Source organism: Mustela lutreola, chromosome 2, assembly GCF_030435805.1.
Source record: "Mustela lutreola isolate mMusLut2 chromosome 2, mMusLut2.pri, whole genome shotgun sequence".
NCBI classification, from domain to species: domain Eukaryota; kingdom Metazoa; phylum Chordata; class Mammalia; order Carnivora; family Mustelidae; genus Mustela; species Mustela lutreola.
Window position 1 is genome coordinate 157,685,697 of NC_081291.1, and position 21,001 is coordinate 157,706,697.

A 21,001-nucleotide genomic window follows, 5' to 3' on the forward strand; every position below is an offset into this window, starting at 1 on the left:
ATATCACCCAAAATAAAAAATGCATACCTGTTTCTACAAGTCTTGTATTCTACTTTTAGGATTGGTTTACAAGATTCAGATTTTCTTCCTTCTCTTTGACTTTTACCTAAAGAAAGAAAAATGATTTGTTAAATCATATTTAAATTCTATACATCCATGAAAATTCCAAAAATATGACTAAAAGAATATAAAGAAAAAATAAGGTAATTAATGTGTTTTCCATAATAGGATAAATAGAATTCTATGCATTCTAACATATTTGTTGAATTTGTAAACAACCTGTTGAATCTTAACAATTGACTGCTATATAAGCAATAAAATTATTTGTAAACTTACCATATCTAATTGTTCCATATTCTCCATGAATAAATCTAGCCTCATATAGTTATTTTAATTATTTAAGTCTTAAGATTACTTTAGAATTAAAGACACATACACATACATACTTCTCTGCATAATGAAATACAAAATTATGAAAATCCATACTAGGGCCATTATATATGGTCTATAATACAAGCAAACCCTTTTCGCATGTAAAAAGATTTTCCATTTAAAACTTATAATAGACTATCAAAATCATTGCATTTTCATCAAATTCGTTTAACGGAAAGCCCATTAGACAATGAACACAGATTGTATATTTCAAATATATTTCATATATTTGCATAAAAATATTTTCTTGTAGGGAAATGTTATGTTGTTTAGACTTCACGGATTTTGAAAAATGATCAAAAAGAGTAGAAAATTGAAGTAAAGCTATTTCTGCATATAATGTCTTTCCAGTTGTGATTTTGCCTATACTTCTATGTCTCATTTTGTTAAAATTAAAGTTTTTGAGATATGTTTTTTATTTTAATAAGTACCCTTATTTATTCTTGTATAGCCACAACTGTTTATAGACACAGATACCTATTATGTAGATAAATGCTTATGTACATTTAAGTTTAAATTTTTCAGGATAGCTTCAGAATGGCACAGTCATAATCCAAATAGGATGTCAAAATAACTTTGTTTAATTTGTTAAAGGGCAGGGTATCAACATATAACATACTTTATCTGCTCCATGGCATGCTTTCTGAATTTGCTTTCTCTTTCTTTTACCCTACATCAACTAAAGAAGTAATCAATAATAAAATATTGGTATAATTATTCACACAGTAAAAATTGTTTTTAAAGTATCTGTATTATATATAAAAAGGAATTTCTGACATTATATGTAGATCATGATGCCTTACAAAGATAGAACTTTGGCTCAGGGACTCTGAACAGTGGTCTTAGGGATAAGAAACAGCTGGTTGGTGATTCCTGGTTGGGTAACATGTGGGCACAAAGAGAACTGAAGGAAATAACACAGGAAAGAAAAAGACTCATTCTCCTCAGTTGATATCTTTTTCATCCATTTCTTCTCTAATAATCGCCAAGCCATAAATCAAATCAAGATAGTATATTTGCTGTTTTATATCTATACGTGTGTGTGTGTGTGTAACCAATTATAATTTTTCAATGGATACACACTAGTATTATGCAATGATTTCAGTAAAAATGAATAATATTCAAATTAATTAATTATTTATTTTAATTTCTAACTCCAATAGTTAATTTTTGGCTGAAGGTTTTCAACTTTGATTATGTTCATTTTCAATAATTGAAATATGTTTATATGTCATGTTATAAAAAATTGTTATAAATATTGCATTTATTGATACTCTTTATGTTCAAAATACTATACTAAATGGCATGGTAAAAAGAAATAACTGACCACCAAGAAACTTAAAATTTACTAGTTTAAGCAAAGCATATATAAACCTTATAATATAAGGTATCCTAAACAAATAAGTGATAGACTTGAAGTATTGAGAATAGTAGGAGTACATGAAGTAGGAGTTAAGAATATTATGGTTTCACTTCATAACAGAAAATTTTACATATTTCTGCAGATAACTTTCTAGAAGCTAGATTAAGCATTAAAAGATAGAACTTGGGAGTTATGGTCCAAGACGGTGACATAGGAAGTCCCTGAACTCACCCTCTCCATAGACATACCAAGTCTATACCGACTAATAGAGCAATTCCTCCTGAAGAAGAACTGAGAGCCAATTGAACAGCTTCTGCACAAGGAAAGATGGAGACCAAAAAGAGAAAGCACAAGAGAGGGAGACATAGTGAAAAGGGGAATCTCTAACACCAACACTGAACTACAGTGTGGATGGACAGGACTAACGGACCATGAGCAGACTCATCTGTCCTGGGGTGTAGAAAAAATCCATGGTTTAAAAGGGCAACTAGGATATAAAGGAACCAGCTAAAAGGGAGAGGAGCTGGAAGTCTCTTAAGGCTAGTGGGACTGGGGAACAACACTGTTTATGATCCCCCCTCCACCATGAGAGCAAAGATGGGAGCAGGGTTGAGGTACCATAGCTGACCTCCCACCTCAGCAAGACTTGGGCCCCTAGCCCATACCAGACCTTGATGGCCTGTGCCACAGAAAAAAAGTGCCACAGTTTAAGAGTAACTACCATATAAAAGGTCAACCCCTAGAACTTCATCAGATGGTGAGGGAGCTGCTGAAACTTTCTTCTGGCTGGTAAGCAACATGATTTACATTCTCCTCTCCACCTTGATAGCATGAACAAGAGCCATGATCCAGGCACCTTAGCTAGCCTGACACCTCAATATCCCTGGGCCCCTAACTCCCACCAGCACCAACCATCGCGCCAAGACAGCCCCAGTGCAGTGGACACTGGAACACTCCTGCTCAGTGCTTACTACAGATCAAGCTTTTGCCAAACTAACACATGGACAAGGCACTCCAGAACATTCCGGGCCCACATAATGTTGACTCCAGACAATTTACTAGGCACCCCTTGAATGGAGCACTCCAGAAACCTCTTGTCTATGCGCACTTTGGCTCCAGCTTCTCCACCAGGGCTTCCTCTGCATGGAGCACACTGGGAACCTCTGGCTCATATTTCTGCCTCAGTTCCAGCCTCCCCACCAGCGTTTCCCCTGCATGAAATCACTCTGGGACACCCTAGCTTGCACCAACTTTAGCTTTAGCCATCCTGCCAGGGCACACTATGTATGGAGAGCCCCAGGATGCCCCCACCTCCCACCACATCCAGCACCCACTTCAGGCTTAACTATCTTGCTTGGGTGTTCTCTGTGTGGAGAGTCCTAGGACATCCCAGCTTGTACCCACTTTAACTTCAGCCATCCTGCCAGGGTAGACTCTGCCTAAAGTCCCAGGATTCCAACCCCCAACACAGCTTACACCCACTACAGCTGTCCTGACAGGGCATTCTTGTGTGGAGAGCCCTAGGACCACACTGGCCTACACCCATTTCAGTTTCAGCCATACAACCAGAGAGTTCCCAGTACATAATGCACTAGGACTTATAATACACAACAGCCACAGCTCCAGCGAGCCAACTGAAGTCACCAGGCGCAGTCTACCAGGGGATGACAAAACACAAGATCATTCCTTCAAATCTAGAAGAAATAGCTGTTGCACCTAACTCACAGAAACAAAAAAGTCAAGTTAAGAGGAGACAGAAGAGTATGTTCCAAATGAAAGAAGATAAAATCTCAGAAAAAGAACTAAATGAAACAAAGATAAGCAACCTACCTGATAGAGTTCAAAAGTAATGGTAATAAAGATGCTCAATGAGAGAAGAGTAGATGAATTCAGTGAGAAGTTTAACATGAGATTAAATATACAAAAAACCATCATTAGAGTTGAAGAATACCATAACTGAAGTAGCAAATCCAACAGAGGGAATCAACAGTGGATTTTAGAAGGTGCAGAAGTAATCTGAAAGACAAGGTAATGGAAAGCACCCAACCTGAACAGCAAAAAAGAAAAAACACTGTAAAAAATGAGGATAGGTTAAGGACTACCTTGGACAACATCAACCAAACAAACATCCTCATTATATGTATCTCAGAAGGATAAGGGAGAGAAAGGGGCCCAAAACTTATTTAAAAAAAAAAAAAATAGCTGAAAACTTCAATAACCTGGGGAAGGAAACAGACATCCAGGCTCAGGAAGCAGAGGTCCAAACAAGATTAATCTAAGGACATCCACACCATGAAACATAATAATTAAAATGTACAAGATTAAAGATAAAGCTAAAGACCTAAAAGTGAGAGAGGAAACCATCAAAATCCTACAGGAGAACAAAGGCAGCAACCTCTTTGGCTTTGACTATAGCAACTTCTTACCAGACATGTCTTTGAAGGCAAGGGAAACAAAAGCAAAAATGAATTATTGGGACCATATGAAAATAAAAGGCTTCTGCACAGTAAAAGAAATAATCAACAAAACTAAAAGACATTCTACAGAATGGGAGAAGATATTTGCAAATGACATTATCTGATAAAGGGTTAGTATCCAAAATGTATAAAGAACTTATCAAACTCAACACCCAAAAAACAAACAACCCAGTTAAGAAATGGGCAGAAGAAATTAATAGACATTTTCCAAAGAAGACAGACAGATGGCTAACATATGAAAAGGTGCTCAACATCACTTATCATCAAATAAATGAAAATCAAAACCACAGGGAGATATCACTTCGCACCTGTCAGAATGTTAACAATACAGGAAACAACAGATGATGGCAAGGATGTGGAAATATTAGAATCCTCTTACACTGTTGGTGGTAATACAAACTGATGCAGCCACTGTGGAAAACAATATGGATTTTCCTCAGAAAGTTAAAAATAGAACTACCCTATGACCTATTTCGTATTCACCCAAAAGACACAAAAATACTAATTCAAAGGGACACATGCACTCTGATGCTTATAATAGCAGCAGTATCAACAATATCCAAATTATGGAAAGAGCCCAAGTGTCCGTTGACCAAACACACACACAAATACACACACACACACACACACACACACCAGAATATTACTCAGCCATCACAAAGAGTGAAATCTTGCCATTTGCAATGACTGGGATGGAGTAAGAATGTATTATGCTAAGCAAAAGAAGTCAGAGAAAGATAAATAACATATGTTTTCACTCATATGTGAAATTTGAGAAACAAAACAGATGAACAGAGTAGGGGAAGCAAACCATAAGAGACTCTTAACTATAGAAAACAAACAAGGTTGATGGAGGGAGGCAGGTGACAGATGGGCTAAATGGGTGATAGGTATTAAGGAGAGCACTTGTGATGAGCACTGAGTATTATATGTAAGTGATGAATCATTAAATTCTACACCTGGAACCAATTTTACCATGTATGTTAATGAACTAGAATTTAAATTAAAAATTGAAATAAAAAAAGGAAAAAGAAAGAATAAAGATAGAATCTTAAAAGCTGCAAGAGAGAAGCAACTAGTTATGTACAAAGGAAGCCCCAAAAAGCTATCAAGTGATTTTTCAACAGAAACTTTGCAGGCCAGAATAAAGCAGCATGACATATTCAAAGAGCTGAAAAGAAAAGAAATCTACAACCAAGAATACTCTTTCCAGCAAAGTTATGATGCAGAATTGAAGGAGAAATAAAGGATTACCCAAAGAAAAGTTAAAGGGTCATCACCACTGAACTGGTCTTACAATGAATGTTAAAGGAACTTCTTTTAGTGGAAAAGGAAAGGCTATAACTAGAAGTAAGAAAATCACAAAAGAAAAAAAATGTCATGAGTAAAAGCAAATATATAGTAAAGGTAATAGAGCAATCACTTATAAAGCTAGTTTGAAGGTTAAATGAAAAAAAATGCAGTTAATTATATCTAAGAAATTAGTGAAGGGGTACAGAAAATAAAAAGATGTAATTATGAGAAAACATACATAAAATGTGAAGGGAGAAATAACATAAAGTTATTTTAGAATATATTCACACTTAAGTGACCATCAAATTAATATTCACTTTAATATACTTAGAATGTTAGATATGAAACTCATGGTAACCACAAACCAAAAACCTATAATACATATACAAGAAATAAAGAGAAAGAAAACCAACCGTAACATTAAAGAAAGATATCAGTTACAAAGAAGAGAAAAAGAAAGGAACAGAGAACTATAAAAACTAACAGAAAACAATTGACAAAATGGCAACTGTAGATACCTATCAATAATTACTTTGCATATAAATGGTGTAATGCCCTTATCAAAAGACACAGGGTGGTAGAATAAATAAAAATATAAGATCAACCCATCTGTATGTTGCCTACAAAAGACTCATTTCAAACCTAAATACATATACAGATTTAAAGTGAAAAGATGGAAAAAGATGATGCAAAGGAAAGTGAAAAAAAAGAGGGGGGTAAAAAAACTTTTATCTAACAAAACAGACTAAAAAAAAAACTTAACAAAAGAGACAAAGAAGGGGACTATGCAATGATAAAGTGGTTAATACAAGAGCCAAAACAATTGTAAATATCTATATAGTCAATATTAGAGCACCCAAATACATAAAAAAAGGAGAAATTGACATTAATACAATAATAGTAAAGGTCTATAACCACTACCTAATACCAATGGATAGATTAGGCAGAAAAACAGTAAGGAAATGATGTCTTTAAAATACTTAACAGAACTATGCAGAACATTCCATCCCAAAACAACAGAATACACATTCTGTTCAAGTGTACATGAAACATTCTCTAGGATAGATCACATGTTAGACCACAAGACAAGTCTCAATAAATTTAAGATTATTGAAATCATATCAAACATCCTTTTTGACCACAATAGTATGAAACCACAAGATAATCATAAGGAAAAAAAAGGAAAAACCCAAACCCAAGTAGGCTACCAATATGCTACTAACAGCCAATGGGTTAATGAAGAAATCAAATAGAAAATTAATACATGGGAGCATCAGGGTGGCTCAGCTTGTTAGGCATCATAGTCTTGATTTTGGCTCAGGTCATGATCTCAGGGTTGTGAGATGGACCCTCACAGTGGGCTTTGTGCTGGTTGGGAATGGAGCCTGTTGGGGATTCTATCTCCCTCTCCCTTTGCTCCTACCTCCCACTCATGCTTACTCACTCTTAAAAAAAAAAAGTAGAGGAAAAAAAAATGAAAACACAGTGGTTCAAATCTTTGATGCAGTGAGAATAGTTCTAAGTGGGAAATTTAGAGCAATACAGGCCTACCTCAAGAAACAAAAATAGTTTTCTGAGTACAGATTCTGTGTCTCTTTGGTTAGGTTTATTCCTAGGTATCTTATGGTTTTGGATGCAATTGTAAATGGGATTGACGCCTTAATTTCTCTTTCTTCTGTCTTGCTGTTGGTGTAGAGAAATGCAACTGATTTTTGTGCATTGATTTTATATCCTGACACTTTACTGAATTCCTGTATAAGTTCTAGCAGTTTTGGAGTGGAGTCTTTTGGGTTTTCCACATATAGTATCATATCATCTGCGAAGAGTGATAGTTTGACTTCTTCCTTGCCGATTTGGATGCCTTTAATTTCCTTTTGTTGTCTGATTGCTGAGGCTAGGACCTCTAGTACAATGTTGAATAGCAGTGGTGATAATGGACATCCCAGCCGTGTTCCTGACCTTAGCGGAAAAGCTTTCAGTTTTTCTCCATTGAGAATGATATTTGCGGTGGGTTTTTCATAGATGGCTTTGATGATATTGAGGTATGTGCCCTCTATCCCTACACTTTGAAGAGTTTTGATCAGGAAGGGATGCTGTACTTTGTCAAATGCTTTTTCAGCATCTATTGAGAGTATCATATGGTTCTTGTTCTTTCTTTTATTGATGTGTTGTATCGCATTGACTGATTTGCGGATGTTGAACCAAACTTGCAGCCCTGGAATAAATCCCACTTGGTCGTGGTGAATGATCTTTTTAATGTACTGTTGAATCCTATTGGCTAGTATTTTGTTGAGTATTTTCGCATCTGTGTTCATCAAGGATATCGGTCTATAGCTCTCTTTTTTGGTGGGATCCTTGTCTGGTTTTGGGATCAAGGTGATGCTGGCCTCATAAAATGAGTTTGGAAGTTTTCCTTCCATTTCTATTTTTTGGAACAGTTTCAGGAGAATAGGAATTAGTTCTTCTTTAAATGTTTGGTAGAATTCCCCCGGGAAGCCGTCTGGCCCTGGGCTTTTGTTTGTTTGGAGATTTTTAATGACTGTTTCAATCTCCTTACTGGTTATGGGTCTGTTCAGGCTTTCTATTTCTTCCTGGTTCAGTTGTGGTAGTTTATATGTTTCTAGGAATGCATCCATTTCTTCCAGATTGTCAAATTTATTGCCGTAGAGTTGCTCATAGTATGTTCTTATAATAGTTTGTATTTCTTTGGTGTTAGTTGTGATCTCTCCTCTTTCATTCATGATTTTATTTATTTGGGTCCTTTCTCTTTTCTTTTTGATAAGTCGGGCCAGGGGTTTATCAATTTTATTAATTCTTTCAAAGAACCAGCTCCTAGTTTCGTTGATTTGTTCTATTGTTTTTTTGGTTTCTATTTCATTGATTTCTGCTCTGATCTTTATGATTTCTCTTCTCCTGCTGGGCTTAGGGTTTCTTTCTTGTTCTTTCTCCAGCTCCTTTAGGTGTAGGGTTAGGTTGTGTACCTGAGACCTTTCTTGTTTCTTGAGAAAGGCTTGTACCGCTATATATTTTCCTCTCAGGACTGCCTTTGTTGTATCCCACAGATTTTGAACCGTTGTATTTTCATTATCATTTGTTTCCATGATTTTTTTCAATTCTTCTTTAATTTCCCGGTTGACCCATTCATTCTTTAGAAGGATACTATTTAGTCTCCATGTATTTGGGTTCTTTCCAAACTTCCTTTTGTGGTTGAGTTCTAGCTTTAGAGCATTGTGGTCTGAAAATATGCAGGCAGTGATCCCAATCTTTTGATACCGGTTGAGTCCTGATTTAGGACCAAGGATGTGATCTATTCTGGAGAATGTTCCATGTGCACTAGAGAAGAATGTGTATTCTGTTGCTTTGGGATGAAATATTCTGAATATATCCGTGATGTCCATCTGGTCCAGTGTGTCGTTTAAGGCCTTTATTTCCTTGCTGATCTTTTGCTTGGATGACCTGTCCATTTCAGTGAGGGGAGTGTTAAAGTCCCCTACTATTATTGTATTATTGTTGATGTGTTTCTTTGATTTTGTTATTAATTGGTTTATATAGTTGGCTGCTCCCACGTTGGGGGCATAGATATTTAAAATTGTTAAATCTTCTTGTTGAACAGACCCTTTGAGTATGATATAGTGTCCTTCCTCATCTCTTATTATAGTCTTTGGCTTAAAATCTAATTGATCTGATATAAGGATTGCCACTCCTGCTTTCTTCTGATGTCCATTAGCATGGTAAATTCTTTTCCACCCCCTCACTTTAAATCTGGAGGTGTCTTCGGGCTTAAAATGAGTTTCTTGGAGGCAACATATAGATGGGTTTTGTTTTTTTATCCATTCTGATACCCTGCGTCTTTTGACAGGGGCATTTAGCCCATTCACATTCAGGGTAACTATTGAGAGATATGAATTTAGTGCCATTGTATTGCCTGTAAGGTGACTGTTACTGTATATGGTCTCTGTTCCTTTCTGATCTACCACTTGTAGGCTCTCTCTTTGCTTAGAGGACCCCTTTCAATATTTCCTGTAGAGCTGGTTTGGTATTTGCAAATTCTTTCAGTTTTTGTTTGTCCTGGAAGCTTTTAATCTCTCCTTCTATTTTCAATGATAGCCTAGCTGGATATAGTATTCTTGGCTGCATGTTTTTCTCGTTTAGTGCTCTGAAAATATCATGCCAGCTCTTTCTGGCCTGCCAGGTCTCTGTGGATAAGTCAGCTGCCAATCTAATATTTTTACCATTGTATGTTACAGACCTCTTTTCCCGGGCTGCTTTCAGGATTTTCTCTTTGTCACTGAGACTTGTAAATTTTACTATTAGGTGACGGGGTGTGGGCCTATTCTTATTGATTTTGAGGGGCGTTCTCTGAACCTCCTGAATTTTGATGCTCATTCCCTTTGCCATATTGGGGAAATTCTCCCCAATAATTCTCTCCAGTATACCTTCTGCTCCCCTCTCTCTTTCTTCTTCTTCTGGAATTCCAATTATTCTAATGTTGTTTCGTCTTATGGTGTCATTTATCTCTCGAATTCTCCCCTCGTGACGCAAAAGGCAAGGGAAGCAAAGGAAAAAATGGACTATTGGGATTTCATCAAGATCAAAAGCTTTTGCACAGCAAAGGAAACAGTTAACAAAATCAAAAGACAACTGACAGAATGGGAGAAGATATTTGCAAACGACATATCAGATAAAGGACTAGTGTCCAGAATCTATAAAGAACTTAGCAAACTCAACACCCAAAGAACAAATAATCCAATCAAGAAATGGGCAGAGGACATGAACAGACATTTCTGCAAAGAAGACATCCAGATGGCCAACAGACACATGAAAGAGTGCTCCATATCACTCGGCATCAGGGAAATACAAATCAAAACCACAATGAGATATCACCTCACATCAGTCAGAATGGCTAAAATCAACAAGTCAGGAAATGACAGATGCTGGCGAGGATGCGGAGAAAGGGGAACCCTCCTACACTGTTGGTGGGAATGCAAGCTGGTGCAACCTCTCTGGAAAACAGCATGGAGGTTCCTCAAAATGTTGAAAATAGAACTGCCCTATGACCCAGCAATTGCACTATTGGGTATTTACCCTAAAGATACAAATGTAGTGATCCAAAGGGGCACATGCACTCGAATGTTTATAGCAGCAATGTCTACAATAGCCAAACTATGGAAAGAACCTAGATGTCCATCAACAGATGAATGGATCAAGAAGATGTGGTATATATACACAATGGAATACTATGCAGCCATCAAAAGAAATGAAATCTTGCCATTTGCGACAACATGGATGGAACTAGAGCGTATCATGCTTAGCGAAATAAGTCAAGCAGAGAAAGACAACTATCATATGATCTCCCTGATATGAGGAAGTGGTGATGCAACATGGGGGCTTAAGTGGGTAGGAGAAGAATAAATGAAACAAGATGGGATAGGGAGGGAGACAAACCATAAGTGACTCTTAATCTCACAAAACAAACTGAGGGTTGCTGGGGGGAGGGGCTTAGGGAGAAGGGGGTGGGATTATGGACATTGGGGAAGGTATGTGCTTTGGTGAGTGCTGTGAAGTGTGTAAACCTGGTGATTCACAGACCTGTACCCCTGGGGATAAAAATATATGTTTATAAAAAAAAAAAAAAAGAAGAAACAAAAATAATCTCAATAAACAATCTAATCCTACACCTAAATGGACTAGAATTTAAGAACAAAGCCCAAAGTTAGTAAAAGGAAGAGAATAATAAAGATAGCAGAAATAAATGAAATAAAACTAAAAAATCAACAGAACAATCAATGATACTGAAAGCTGTTTCTTTGAAAGGTAAAAAAAAAAAAATTGATAAACCTTTAGTTAGACTCATCAAAACCAAAAAAAGGTAGATCCAAATAAATAAAATCAGAAATTAAAGAGGAGAAGTAACAGCTGAAATTGAAGAAATACAGAGGATTATAGGAAACTACCACAAAAATTATATGTCAATAAACTGGACAAACTTGAAGAAATGAATAAATTCCTAGAAACATAGAAACTTAAAAAACTGAATCAGAAAGAAATAAAAATCTAAACAGATCAATTACTAGTAATAAAATTCAATGGGAAATCAAAAAACTTTCAGTAAACAAAAGTCTACATCCAGATTGAGTCACAGATGAATTCTACCAAACATTTGAGGAAGAGGTAATATCTATTCTTCTCAAACTATTCCAAAAGGGAGATAAGAAAGGAAAGCTTCTAAATACATTCTATAATGTCAGCCATATTCTGATAATAAAACCAGACAAAGACACTACAAAAAAGAAAACTATGGGGCAAGATCCCTGATGAACACAGATGCAAAACTCCTCAACAAAATATTAGCAAACTACATTCAATGATATATTAAAAGGATTACTCACCATAATCAAGTGGAATTTATTCCAGGGATGCAAAAATGGTTCAACATTTGCAAATCACTCAATGTGATATATCACATTTACAAAACGAAGGATAAATATGATATGATCATCTCAATAGATGCACAAAAAGTATTTGATAAGTTTCAACATAAATTCACAATGAAAACCTTTAACAAAATGAGTTTAGTAGGAATATACCTTAACATTACAAAATAGATATATAACAAAAACCACAACTAACATCATACTCAATGGTGAAGAACTGAGAGCTTTTCCTCTAAGATCAGGAACAAGACAAGGCCGTCTACCCCTGCCACTTTTTAACATAGTAGAGGAGGTCCTTAGCTGCAGCAATCAGACAAGAAGAAGCAATAAAAGCCATCCAAACTGGGAAGGGAGAAGTAAAATCGTCACTTTGCAGATGTCATGACAGAAAATTCTAAACCTCCACCAAAAAAATATTAGAAGTAATAAATGAATTAAGTAATGTTGCAGGGTACACAATTAATATACAAATATCTGTTGCATTTCTATACACAAATCATGAAGTAGCAGAAAGATAAATAAATAATAATACATACATACATACATACATATGATTCCACTTAGACTGAAAAGGATGAAATACCTAAGGATAAATGTAACCAATGAGGTGAAAGGCCTGCTCTGAAAACTACAAAACATGATGAAAGAAATTAAAGATGACAGAAACAAATGTAAATATATTTCATGCTCATGGATTGAAAGAGTAGCATTAAAATGTCCTTACCACCCAAAGCAACTGACAAATTCAATGATTCCTATCAAAATTCCAGCAGCATTTTTCACAAAACTAGAACAAACAATCCTAAAATTTGTCAAACCACAAAAGGTCCTGAATTGCCAAAGTAATCTTGAGAAAGAAGAACAAAGCTGGATGTATCACAATTCCAGATTTCAAGATTTATTACAAAGTTGTAGTAATCAAAACAGTCTGGTACTGTCACAAAAACAGACACACAGTCCAATCAAACAGAATAGGAAGCCCAGATATAAAACAGAAATGGATCGTGCTTATATGGTCCATTAATCTATGACAAAGGAGACAAGAATATCCAATAGGAAAAAGACAGTCTCCAAAAACAATGTTAGAAAAACTGAACAGCTGTATATAAAAGAATAAAAGTGTATCATTTTCTCATGCCATAAACAAAATAAACTCAAAATGGACTAAAGTCCTACATGTGAGACCTAAAACCATAAAACTCCTAGAAGAAAATCCAGGCAGTTATCTCTTTGATGTTGGCTTTACCAACATTTTTCTAGGTATGTCTCTGTAGGTAAGAGAAACAAAACAAAAATAGATTATTGAGACCACACCAAAATAAAAGGCTTCTGTACATTTAAGGAAACCACCAACAAAATGACAAGGCAACTTATTGAATGGGAGAAGATATTTGCAAATGATATATCTGATAAATGATACATCTGATAAGGGTAAGTATCAAAATATATTAAAAAAACCAAAAATATATATATATAAAGATATTATAAAACTCAACACAAAAAAACAAAACAAAACAAAAAAACAATCTGATTGAAAAATAGGCCAGAAGACTTGAATAGACCTTTTTCCAAAGAAGACATACAGATCGCCAACATCACTTATCATCAGAGAAATGGATATCAAAACCAATAAGATGTTAACTTACACCTGTCAGAGTGGCCAGAATAAAAAAGACAAGAAATAACAAGGGTGTCAAGGGAAATAGACCCGAGTGCACTGCTGGTGAGAATGTAAACTGGTGTGGCCACCATGGAAAACAGTATGGAGTTTTCTCAAAGAATTAAAAATAGAAATACCATATAATCCAGTAGTTCCACTACTTGGTATTTACCCAAAAAACACAAAAACACTAATTCAAAAAGACATATGTTTCCCTATGTTTATTGCAGCATTATGTACAATAGCCAAAAAAATGGAACTGTCCATCCATAGGTGAATATATAAAGAAGATTTTGTGTACACACACACAATGGAATATTGCTCAACCATAAAAAAAATCACATCTTGCTATTTGTGACAATGTGGATGGACCTAGACAGTGTTCTACTGAGTGAAAAAAGTCAAGAGAAATGCAAATATCATATGATTTCACTAACATATAGAATCTAAAAAACAAAAAAAATGAACAAACACACAAACCCAGACTGAAATACAGAGAACTGATGGTAACCACAGGAGAGGTGGGTAGGGGATGAGTGAAACAGATAAAAAAGGTTAAGAGGTACAAACGTCCAGTTATAAAATAAATATATTATGAAGATGAGAAGTATAACATAGAAAATATAGTCAATAATATTGTAATAATGTTGTAATATAATATAATGTAATCATATTGTAATAATTGTAATGGTGATGGATGGTAACCTCACTTATGGTGGTGAGCACAGCATGACATATGGGGTTGTTCAATCTCTATGCTGTACACCTGAAACTAATATTGTATGTTAATTATACCTCAATTAAAAAAAAGTTATATGTGAATTTTCTACTTCACAGAGGGTAAGCACCCCAAATCCTATGTTGTACAAGGGTTGACTGTATAATGAACTGCTACACCACCATAATAATAATTAAAAAAAAAAAGAATTTGTAAATGGGCAAAGGAACTAAATCAATGTTTCTCCAAAGAATAATAGAAATGAAAATAAGCACATGAACAGATATTCAATATCTTTATTTAGTAGGGAAATGCTAATCAAAACTATAATAATATATTACTACATATCTAGTAGGATGGGTGTAATAAAAGATAGATATTAACAAATGTTGATAAAGATGAAGAGAAGTTGGAAACCTAATATTGCTTGTGAGTATGTAAAGCCTGAGGACTTTGGAATATAATTTGACAGCTCCTTAAAATGTTAAATATGAATTGTCATATGATCAAGTAATTCTATTCTTTGATTTATACCAAAGAGAAATGAAAATATATGCTGGCACAAAAGTTACACATAAACATTCACAGAAAAATTATTCAGAATTGTCAAAATATGGGAACAACCCAAATGTCCATCAGGTGATGAGTAGATAAAGAAAAGTGGTGTATCTGCACAATGGAATAGTATTCACCAATTAATAGATTTACTATGCTGGAGGAGTAGGGATGGAATGACAATTAATGAGTATGGTGTCTTTTGGGGATGACAAAAATATTCTAAAATTAGATTTTGTTGATGGTTGCATAACAAATGTACTAAAGTCACTGAATTATACACTTTAGTGAATTGAGAACTATATTTCAATAAATTTGTATTTTTTTTTAATAGGAGTTTAAGTTCTCTTAAGTGTAACATAAAACTACAGACAAGGGGTACCTGTGTGGCTCTTTCAGTTAAGCATCTGTCTACAGCTCAGGTCATGATCTCAGGGTTCTAGGCTGGAGCTCTCTTTCAGGATCCATGCTTAGTGGGGTGTCTTCTCCCTCTCCCACTGCACCTCCCCCAGCTCGTACTCACTCTCTCTCTTTCAAATAAACAGTATCTTTTAAAAAAATACAAATTCTTTCTTTACTATTTATCTCTCAGCATTTATAGTTAAACAACAATGCTTTTAGGGATCTCTAAGTTTAACTTGTTTTTATTGTTGTTAGCTCAATGACATATTAAAAACAATTATTTCATTTCAGTAAGTATTTATTTCAGCAATAATTGTTTAGGGCATCTAACCTTCCAAACTGCCTGTAATTGACCATTACTCCTTGTTCAAATATTTTTTCCTATTTTCATGTTTATTTTTGCTACATATAAGCTCATCTAATTTTTAAAGCCTATTATTTTTCTTGGGAACAAACTGAATTTTGAATTAATATGTGGGGAGCTAACATCTCTATAATAACTAATCTGCCCATGCATATATAGGGTATTTTTTTCATTTTTCAGATTTCTTCATGTCCTTTAGCAGACACTGTTATTTAGGACACTGTTATTTTAAGTTTAATTTCCAGGTATTTTTGTGGATGCTATTTTTTAAAATGGTTTTATCCCTACTCTGGTTTCTCTTGAGGTTGCATAAATCTTTCGCCTTTTTAAATGGTTTTATCTACCCATCATATTTTGTTCTGTATTAATCTACTCATCATATTTTGTTCTGTGTACAGAGTTTTCGAGTTATACTTAATAGTATTCCTAATTAGTTTTATTTTTTTAGCTGTACAATTACATTATCAAAAAAAATAATTATAATTTTGAATTCTCTAAACTTTTAAATATCATATTTCTTTTTCAAGTCTAAATAAATGGGATAATATTTTCAGGAAAATGTTAAATAACAGTGGTAATTGTTGACATCTCTGTCCTGTTTCTGAGCAAGAATGTCACTATTAAGTATTAGATGTGATTTGGTTTAAGATCATGTGTGTAGCATGCATGTGTATGTGTATGCATGTGTTTAGCTGATGGCATTATAAATGAAGAATAAGTATTTGAAGCCATTAAAACCTACTGTGAAAGAAAAATAATGTCTGTAGTACTAGTGAAAACCAGCTACAACAAGGGCAATGTCACCACGGTACAAATCTCAAGTGAAACAGGTATTAAGTAAACTAGTCTGTGACCACCCTCCCTCTTTTTCTACTACTGTTCAATAATCTGAGTTTCAGAAAAAGCTTACTTTTGTAGTATAGAAAATATCACTTTGTAGAAAAATGATGAATCTAGATATGGCTTCCCAGTTTAGGACACACATGGTAGGGAGGAAGGGGGTAACAAAATATATTCTATAATATATACAACATAATATCCATAATATGTGTTATACATTTCCAATTATTAGATATGTGAAGAAGTAGGAAAATGTGAGCTATTCTTATGAACAGAATCCAACTTCCAGGGAAGCAGATTTTGGTATCACCAAACAAAGATTTAAAGCAGTGATTATAGGGGGAGGAGTCAAGATGGCGGAGAAGTAGAAGGCGGAGACTATTTCAGCTAGCTGGAGATCAGCTAGATAGCTTATCTAAAGATTGCAAACACCTGAAAATCCATCCCGGCAGATCAAAGAAAAGAAGAACAGCAATTCTGGAAACAGAAAAACAACCACTTTCTGAAAGGTAGGACTGGCGGAGAAGTGAATCCAAAGCGACTGGAAGATAGACCCCGGGGGGAGGGGCCGGCTCCCGGCAAGCGGCGGAGCAACGGAGCACAAAATCAGGACTTTTAAAAGTCTGTTCCGCTGAGGGACATCGCTCCAGAGGCTAAACCTGGGCGAACCCCACGCGGGGTCAGCGTGGCCTCAGGTCCCGCAGGGTCACAGAAGGATCGGGGGTGTCTGAGTGTCACAGAGCTTGCGGGTATTGGAACGGGAAAGCCGGCTACAGAGACAGAGCCGACAGTAAGCTCACAGCTCGGTGTTACCTTGAACCGGTCGCAGGCTCGGTGAGCTCGGAGCGCGGCCGGATGTCAGGCAGACGGGAGTAACTGGGCGCTGTTCTCTGAGGGCGCACTGAGGAGTGGAGCCCTGGGCTCTCGGCACCTCCGGGCCGGAGACCAGGAGGCCGCCATTTGTATTCCCCATCCTCCGGAACTCTACTGAAAGCGCTCAGGGAACAAAAGCTCCTGAAAGCAAACCCGAGCGGATTACTCACCCCGGCCCCTGATAAGGGCAGTGCAATTCCGCCTGGGGCAAAGACACTTGAGAATCACTACACCAGGCCCCTCCCCTAGAAGATCAACAAGAAATCCAGCCAAGACCAAGTTCAACTACCAAGGAGTGCAGTTTCAATACCAAGGAGAGCAGCAGAATTCCAGAGGAGGGGAAAGCAAAGCATGGAACTCATGGCTTTTTCCCTGTGATTTTTTTTAGTCTTGCAGTTAATTTAATTTTTTTCTTTTTCATTTTTTGTTTTTTTCCTCGCCTTCTGGTAAATTTTTTTTTTAACTTTTACCTTTTTCTTTTTTAACGTTTTTTAACTAGTTTATCCAATATATATATTTTTTCTTTTTTATATTTTTCTTATGTGTTTTCTTTTTTATAATTCTTTTCTTTCTTTTTTTTCTTTATTCTTTTTTTTTTCTTTCTTCCTTTTTGAACCTCTTTTTATCCCCTTTCTCCCCCCTCACGATTTGGGATCTCTTCTAATTTGGTTAAAGCATATTTTCCTGGGGTTGTTGCCACCCTTTTAGTATTTTACTTGCTCCTTCATATACTCTTATCTGGACAAAAGGACAAGACGGAAAAATTCAACACAAAAAAAAGAACAAGAGGCAGTACTGAAGGCTAGGGACCTAATCAATATAGACATTGGTAATATGTCAGATCTAGAGTTCAGAATGACAATTCTCAAGGTTCTAGCCGGGCTCGAAAAAGGCATGGAAGATATTAGAGAAACCCTCTCGGGAGATATAAAAGCCCTTTCTGGAGAAATAAAAGAACTAAAATCTAACCAAGTTGAAATCAAAAAAGCTATTAATGAGGTGCAATCAAAAATGGAGGCTCTCACTGCTAGGATAAATGAGGCAGAAGAAAGAATTAGTGATATAGAAGACCAAATGACAGAGAATAAAGAAGCTGAGCAAAAGAGGGACAAACAGCTACTGGACCACGAGGGGAGAATTCGAGAGATAAGTGACACCATAAGACGAAACAACATTAGAATAATTGGGATTCCAGAAGAAGAAGAAAGAGAGAGGGGAGCAGAAGGTATACTGGAGAGAATTATTGGGGAGAATTTCCCCAATATGGCAAAGGGAACGAGCATCAAAATTCAGGAGGTTCAGAGAATGCCCCTCAAAATCAATAAGAATAGGCCCACACCCTGTCACCTAATAGTAAAATTTACAAGTCTCAGTGACAAAGAGAAAATCCTGAAAGCAGCCCGGGAAAAGAAGTCTGTAACATACAATGGTAAAAATATTAGATTGGCAGCTGACTTATCCACAGAGACCTGGCAGGCCAGAAAGAGCTGGCATGATATTTTCAGAGCACTAAACAAGAAAAACATGCAGCCAAGAATACTATATCCAGCTAGGCTATCATTGAAAATAGAAGGAGAGATTAAAAGCTTCCAGGACAAACAAAAACTGAAAGAATTTGCAAACACCAAACCAGCTCTACAGGAAATATTGAAAGGGGTCCTCTAAGCAAAGAGAGAGCCTACAAGTGGTAGATCAGAAAGGAACAGAGACCATATACAGTAACAGTCACCTTACAGGCAATATAATGACGCTAAATTCATATCTCTCAAGTTAGCCTGAATGTTAATGGGCTAAATGGCCCTGTCAAAAGACACAGGGTATCAGAATGGATAAAAAAACAAAACCCATCTATATATTGCCTCCAAGAAACTCATTTTAAGCCCGAAGACACCTCCAGATTTAAAGTGAGGGGGTGGAAAAGAATTTATCATGCTAATGGACATCAGAAGAAAGCAGGAGTGGCAATCCTTATATCAGATCAATTAGATTTTAAGCCAAAGACTCTAATAAGAGATGAGGAAGGACACTATATCATACTCAAAGGGTCTGTCCAACAAGAATATCTAACAATTTTAAATATCTATGCCCCCAACGTGGGAGCAGCCAACTATATAAACCAATTAATAACAAAATCAAAGAAACACATCAACAATAATACAATAATAGTAGGGGACTTTAACACTCCCCTCACTGAAATGGACAGATCATCCAAGCAAAAGATCAGCAAGGAAATAAAGGCCTTAAACGACACACTGGACCAGATGGACATCACAGATATATTCAGAACATTTCATCCCAAAGAAACAGAATACACATTCTTCTCTAGGGCACAGGGAACATTCTCCAGAATAGATCACATCCTCGGTCCTAAATCAGGACTCAACCGGTATCAAAGGATTGGGATCATTCCCTGCATATTTTCAGACCACAATGCTCTAAAGCTAGAACTCAACCACAAAAGGAAGTTTGGAAAGAACCCAAATACATGGAGACTAAACAGCATCCTTCTAAAGAATGAATGGGTCAACCGGGAAATTAAAGAAGAATTGAAAAAAAATCGTGGAAACAAATGATAATGAAAATACAACGGTTCAAAATCTGTGGGACACAACAAAGGCAGTCCTGAGAGGAAAATATATAGCGGTACAAGCCTTTCTCAAGAAACAAGAAAGGTCTCAGGTACACAACCTAACGCTACACCTAAAGGAGCTGGAGAAAGAACAAGAAAGAAACCCTAAGCCCAGTAGGAGAAGAGAAATCATAAAGATCAGAGCAGTAATCAATGAAATAGAAACCAAAAAAACAATAGAACAAATACAAAACTAGGAGCTGGTTCTTTGAAAGAATTAATAAAATTGATAAACCCCTGGCCCGACTTATCAAAAAGAAAAGAGAAAGGACCCAAATAAATAAAATCATGAATGAAAGAGGAGAGATCACAACTAACACCAAAGAAATACAAACTATTATAAGAACATACTATGAGCAACTCTACGGCAATAAATTTGACAATCTGGAAGAAATGGATGCATTCCTAGAAACATATAAACTACCACAACTGAACCAGGAAGAAATAGAAAGCCTGAACAGACCCATAACCAGTAAGGAGATTGAAACAGTCATTAAAAATCTCCAAACAAACAAAAGCCCAGGGCCAGACGGCTCCCCGGGGGAATTCTACCAAACATTTAAAGAACTAATTCCTATTCTCCTGAAACTGTTTCAAAAAATAGAAATGGAAGAAAAACTTCCAAACTCATTTTATGAGGCCAGCATCACCTTGATCCCAAAACCAGACAAGGATCCCATCAAAAAAGAGTGCGATAGACCAATATCCTTGATGAACACAGATGTGAAAATACTCAACAAAATACTAGCTAATAGGATTCAACAGTACATTAAAAGGATTATTCACCACGACCAACTGGGATTTATTCCAGGGCTGCAAGGTTGGTTCAACATCCGCAAATCAGTCAATGTGATACAACACATCAATAATAAAAGAAAGAACAAGAACCATATGATACTCTCAGTAGATGCTGAAAAAGCATTTGACAAAGTACAGCATCCCTTCCTGATCAAAACTCTTC

The 21,001-nt window shown here is 36.0% G+C and overlaps 1 protein-coding gene across 5 annotated transcripts in view; it reads right to left on the reverse strand.

The window, feature by feature from the left end:
• The window catches only part of STXBP5L (syntaxin binding protein 5L), a 459,224-nt gene that overhangs the window by 201,765 nt on the left and 236,458 nt on the right, over nt 1–21,001 (reverse strand). For all 5 annotated transcript variants that reach the window (XM_059163941.1, XM_059163939.1, XM_059163940.1 and 2 more), the window contains exon 10: nt 28–106. In XM_059163941.1, the coding sequence (XP_059019924.1) occupies nt 28–106 (79 nt within the window). The remainder of the gene's footprint in view (nt 1–27; nt 107–21,001) is intronic.